Source organism: Magnolia sinica, chromosome 18 (assembly GCF_029962835.1).
Source record: "Magnolia sinica isolate HGM2019 chromosome 18, MsV1, whole genome shotgun sequence".
NCBI lineage: Eukaryota > Viridiplantae > Streptophyta > Magnoliopsida > Magnoliales > Magnoliaceae > Magnolia > Magnolia sinica.
The window spans coordinates 54,170,490-54,175,471 of record NC_080590.1 but is presented as its reverse complement, the minus strand read 5'-3'; the positions used below and the strand labels follow the sequence as shown (position 1 = coordinate 54,175,471).

At 39.6% G+C, this 4,982-nt stretch overlaps 1 protein-coding gene across 2 annotated transcripts; it reads right to left on the bottom strand.

Annotated features, from left to right (window-relative positions):
- Positions 1–766: 766 nt before the first annotated feature.
- Positions 767–4,079, bottom strand: LOC131232800 (protein NRT1/ PTR FAMILY 4.6-like). 2 transcript variants are annotated; one of them, XM_058229284.1, is made up of 4 exons: positions 3,961–4,079; positions 3,392–3,527; positions 2,730–2,947; positions 767–2,340 (listed from the first exon to the last, which is right to left on the bottom strand). In XM_058229284.1, exons 1-4 carry the CDS (start codon positions 3,961–3,963, stop codon positions 877–879), a joined length of 1,821 nt encoding a protein of 606 aa, XP_058085267.1. In that variant the 5' UTR covers positions 3,964–4,079; the 3' UTR covers positions 767–876. The 2 variants fall into 2 exon arrangements, with proteins under 2 accessions (XP_058085267.1, XP_058085266.1); XM_058229283.1 differs by lacking the exon at positions 3,961–4,079 and having other exon boundaries at positions 3,392–3,590.
- Between the last annotated feature and the right edge of the window lie 903 nt (positions 4,080–4,982).

Here is a 4,982-nt window from a genome sequence, read left to right as displayed (position 1 = left end):
CCACTATTTATAGCCTTGGGATGTCCTCCTTGGATGGAAAGCTTTCCTACTTGGCAAGTAGTTGTCCTTCGAGATCCCCGGCAGAGATCTTGGAACAACCTTAGCGATAAGATCAACTAGTCGGAACTTGGGGAGGTTGCACTAGATGGCTGAGGTCGACCAGATGATGTCGAACTTGAGGTGAAGCTCTGAGGCCGTCTTGAGTTGGATGTCGGGTCACAATTAAAGTCCACGTCGATGCGTACTAACCAACGTAGTAGTTCATCGGCTGGTAAGAGTTTGTTAGGAGCTTGGATTTCTTCAACAATAATCGAAGTGTCAGGTCGTTCGCAGGGCTCAGGTCTAGTTGTCAAGCTAGATTGTCCCTCCAGGGACACTATATTTTCTCTCACACAGATCATACTTGGTCGGTCCTTTTTTCTACATAACACAATACATTTAGTTGCATTATAGGCTTCCCATACAACCAGATGTTTCAACATGTAGGGCAAGCTAGTTCTCCAATTAGACATTGATTCATTATAACGAGTTAAATTATCAATTTAAGAATCCACTTGAAGGGGGGCCGTTTATGATTGATCTAACAAAACACTTTAGTCAAATGGTGCCTCGATTTGATCTATGGCTTAGAAAACAGAGAGTTGTAACAAAGATGACCACCATTCTAAGGGTAAGAATCATCAGACTATGATGATTTTTGCTCAGAGACTGTCGAGATCAACAATCACAAAATGATGAAAATCCATTAGTCGTGGAGAGGAGCACGGAGCTAATAAATCTTTATTATAATTATTTCAAAGAGACAATAACTGAAATAAAACCAAATAACATCTCTGGTCATTATTAACGTTGACATCAATTCAATATTTTGGCATTCTATTTTGAATCTCCTTTTGACAATAACAAATCCTGATTGTCATTCATATCAGAAACTAACCCCGTCCCAGATTGCTTGTACTTGTACCAATTCGCCCAGTAGAGGTAGTTGAGGAAGTTGAGGAAACTGAGGATGGCAACCAACCAGTAGAACAGATCGAGGTGGTTTGTGTTGAGGTTGTTACCATTTAGCCAACCTTTGCTGCTTGTAGAATTCTTCGTCACGGCATTGACGACATTGACTAACACAGAACTGAAGAAAAACCCAAGAGCCATGGAGCACCAAGCGAATGCAGTGCCCAACGACCGAAGCCCTGTTGGAGCTTGGCTGTAGAAGAACTCAAGTAAACCCACGAAGGTGAAAAGATCGGCGATCCCAAATATAAAAAATTGGAAGCTCAACATGAACACACTCATGGGTAATTTAGTCATCATTGGATTGGCAAAAACAAGATGGTGTTCCTTTGCCACGTCCTTACGCTTTGATTCTACAATCGCAGCTGCGGCCATGGAAAGGATGGACAGGACTAATCCAACTGCCACACGTTGTAGGTGGGTGATCCCAGTTTCCAGTCCTGTTAGCTTTCTAGCAAAGGGAACAAACACCCTATCATAGATGGGTGTGAGGATGACGATAAAGGTCATGGGAATGATAGGTAATGAAGCCGGCGGTATCTTGAGGCTCCCTACCTTGTTATCCATTGTAATCCCTTGTTGGACCGAAAACGTCTGGAGCTGAGCAAGACATGTGTTCATCAGCAAAGTGCATGCGAAGATGGGAACCATCCTCAGTAGAATCTTCACTTCTTCAACACTTGTGACTGTGCATAGCTTCCATGCACTCGTGTCGCTTACAAGAGCTTCTTCATTTTGGGGAAGGATTGCGGCCTTGTCTAAGAACCTAAATTGTTGTGTGTGGTGAAGTCTATCCTTATCTGAATTCTTGCCGGTCTTTTCTTCATACAGGTGAGATTCGTTGTTTGGTAAGTCAAGATTACGGTTCCTGAAGGCCGCCACGAGGACTTGAAGGATCTTAGTGAAGGGACTTCCAGCTGGGATCTTGTTGCGATACATGGTGTATCCCAAAGAGACAATGAGGAGGCCAAGAAAGATGGCTGATGTTGAAATGGAAAGAGCAACATCCCATCCCTTATTGTCCTGAAGCCAGACGAGGAAGGTCACACCAATGGAAGAGCCTACGCAAAGACTAAATAGGAAGAAATTGAAGAAGGAAGAGATGAAACTGCGCTCCTTTGAATCATTCTCATCGAACTGATCAGCACCTAAGGTCGGCAAAGTTGCCTTAAGGCCTCCTGATCCCAATGCAATCAGATACAGACCCGAGAAAAGAAAAGTGGCCTTCCTTCCATTAACATGTTGGCAGTTGGCAAGAGGATTGAATATTTGACATGGTGGCTCTTGAAGCGACTTCACGCGTGCTTGGATGGTGAGTAGCATGAAGCCCTGGCAATAAACCAAAGAAGCATTCACATCGTTGAATAGGAAGAATATCCCCTGTTTAGAATTGGAACCTACCGGGGAAAGATATTGTGATTTTTTTTAAAAAAAAATTAAAAATAAAAAAGTGAAAAAACACCATCTGACAAACATGCTTGCTCATATTACAAACACGTCCGCGCCACTGGCTGACTTTTTAAGATGAAGTAAAGTTGAAAATTAGTCACAATTATTTCAGTGACTTAATACTTATGTTGACATGATTATAATAATACCACAATTTAGATGGCATTTTTATCATAATATATTTTCCCCAGAGGTTACAAACAAGGCCTGTATGTTAATAAAAATCCGAATAAGGCCTATAAGTTAACTTGAAAGAGAGCGCCACTTACCAATAATTCAAAGGAGCCAAAGATAAGGAGGGTCTTTGATCTTGTGAGATAGGCATCGGAAATGAAGGCCCCCACCAAAGAGAGTAGGAAGGTTGTTCCCATATAGTTGGTCAACATGTCCGCCGATTCTGACATGCTGTAATGCATGTGCAAGTAGAAATATGTTATCAAATTCGCTGATGTTCCAAGGTTTGCCATGTTCTCCAGAGCCGCCGCAGCTTTACTCATTTACCACATGTATAAGATGAGGAAGAAGCATTAAAACGGATACATATATAAAACACAAGATTAGTAGCTAGACATCTGTATTAGAAATAGGAGAACCCATCACTATGCAATACAAAGGATAGGTGCTGTTGTGAAGATTGCCTATCTTGAAAATTAAGCTGAACCACTCATTAGGTGGGCCACACCTCTACATTGAGTCAGAACAAAGTCTATTGTCCATTGATTCCTACAGTGCGCCCCACCTGTTGAGCAGACCCAGCTGATGTTTGTGCCAGATGATCTTCATAGTGGGTCATACTAGGGATATCCAATGTGGTATCATGATTCTTAGGTACCGTCCCAGTCTGAATCAGTTAAAAGGATTTTTTCCGGCGCGCGCGCGTGTGTGTGTGTTTATAGACAGATAGAAGGCATGTGTATATGTATATGTATACCGAAAACGAAGATGGTTGCCTTAATTCCTCCATGCCTGAACTTGTTAACAGGGTTACCCTTGTAATCAATGAAACCATCTACTGCGCTTGACACAACCCCTTTTTCACTATCTTTGGAGATTTCCATGCTTTTCTCCTGTAATGTTTTTGAGAAAATGGGTAAGAGAGAATCCATTAATGAATTTGAAAATAAAACCTACACCCATTTTTTTCCTTTGTTGATAAAAATGAAAGTTTGGCAAGATTTAGAATTTCATAGAATAGTCATAATTCAACTTAAAATATAAAATGATAAAATTCAAGAAATTGCAATCTAAACACTTGTGAAACAATAAAAATATATAAAATTGAATTCGTCATAGAAATAATAAATACTTTGAAGTATCAAATAAGACCACAATGATGAGTTCATAATTGAATAAATGAAAGTATATGAGTTCATATAATTGAATAAATGAAAGTATGGATTTTTTTTTTGACTTAAAACATGTCTTAATTAAACTCTAAATCATTTCTAGTAGAAAACTTGAACAAAACAAAATCCTCATTCACAAAAGAGGGATTAATACCATTGTTTGTGATAGAGTTGAAGTGAGTGTGCGTGCGCTTTGAATATAGGAGCAGGAAAAATGTAGTTGAGGGACAGCGTGTGGGAGACTATTATTTATATAGAGAGATGGGAGTTCTCTTTGTAAGGGAAAGGACAAGAAGAGGGAAGATACCTTACGACTAATTTAAGAGAAGTAAAATTATAGATGTGGAATTTTGAATTTATTTGCTTTTGTATTCTTCTATAAAGAAGCAAAATTTTAAGCCTTGGTAGGTGAAATTATTGATGTACCGTTTATCATTTTGAGTGGTGAGTAGATACTCTATGGTATGAGAAGACGCCCAGAGTGGTTTTTTTCACATCCAGTCCATTCATCCATCATGTGCACTCCATTCTATTCTCTTTTGATCTCAAAACGCATATTGATCTAAAACTCTAATGGGCCACGCCATCTAAAATCATGCCTTAAACGTCAAAATGTCATGTTATGACCCATCTGAGTTTTGGAATGGCCTGATTTTCGGGTGGCCATTCATGCTGGTTGGATGCATCCTCTGAATGGATAAGACGGCATATACAAAAAACTTTGGGCCTCACGTACAATCTGGAAGGTTTTCATACAGGGCACTCTCATCCCAACTGTTCCTGTAGTGTGGCCCACATGAGTTTAGGAGAACATCAGGGGCACGCCATGATGGATAGATTAAATCATTAGAACATCATTGTGGGCCCCACAAGTCAAATTTATATGTTAAGTTTATTGTAGAGACGTTTGTATTCGATCCACCATCAAAGATGCCCTGACATTGCAAAATCTCAATTAAAACATGTGAATTTCCACTCTTATTTGCCAGATCCAATAAATTGGCCGCAAAATAATGTTAGAACAAGAGAAGGATATTATAGAAATACTCAAGAGAGAAGAGAGAATGTTTGCCATTCTTGATGCATTAAAAATATTTTGTACTTGCTAATAGATTCCCATATTAACGCTTATGTATTATCAGCTTTGCAAACCCTTGTATGTGCAAGTCAGCTAAT

What these genes read in the sequence shown, in the direction of transcription:
- LOC131232800 (XM_058229283.1), bottom strand. Translation starts at nt 3,566, where the DNA reads ATGGATTCTCTCTTACCCATTTTCTCAAAAACATTACAGGAGAAAAGC. An exon ending in GGCAACCATCTTCGTTTTCG is followed by an intron (nt 2,948 to 3,391) that starts GTATACATATAC and finishes AAATGAGTAAAG; the next exon opens with CTGCGGCGGCTCTGGAGAAC. An exon ending in TTGGCTCCTTTGAATTATTG is followed by an intron (nt 2,341 to 2,729) that starts GTAAGTGGCGCT and finishes GTTTATTGCCAG; the next exon opens with GGCTTCATGCTACTCACCAT.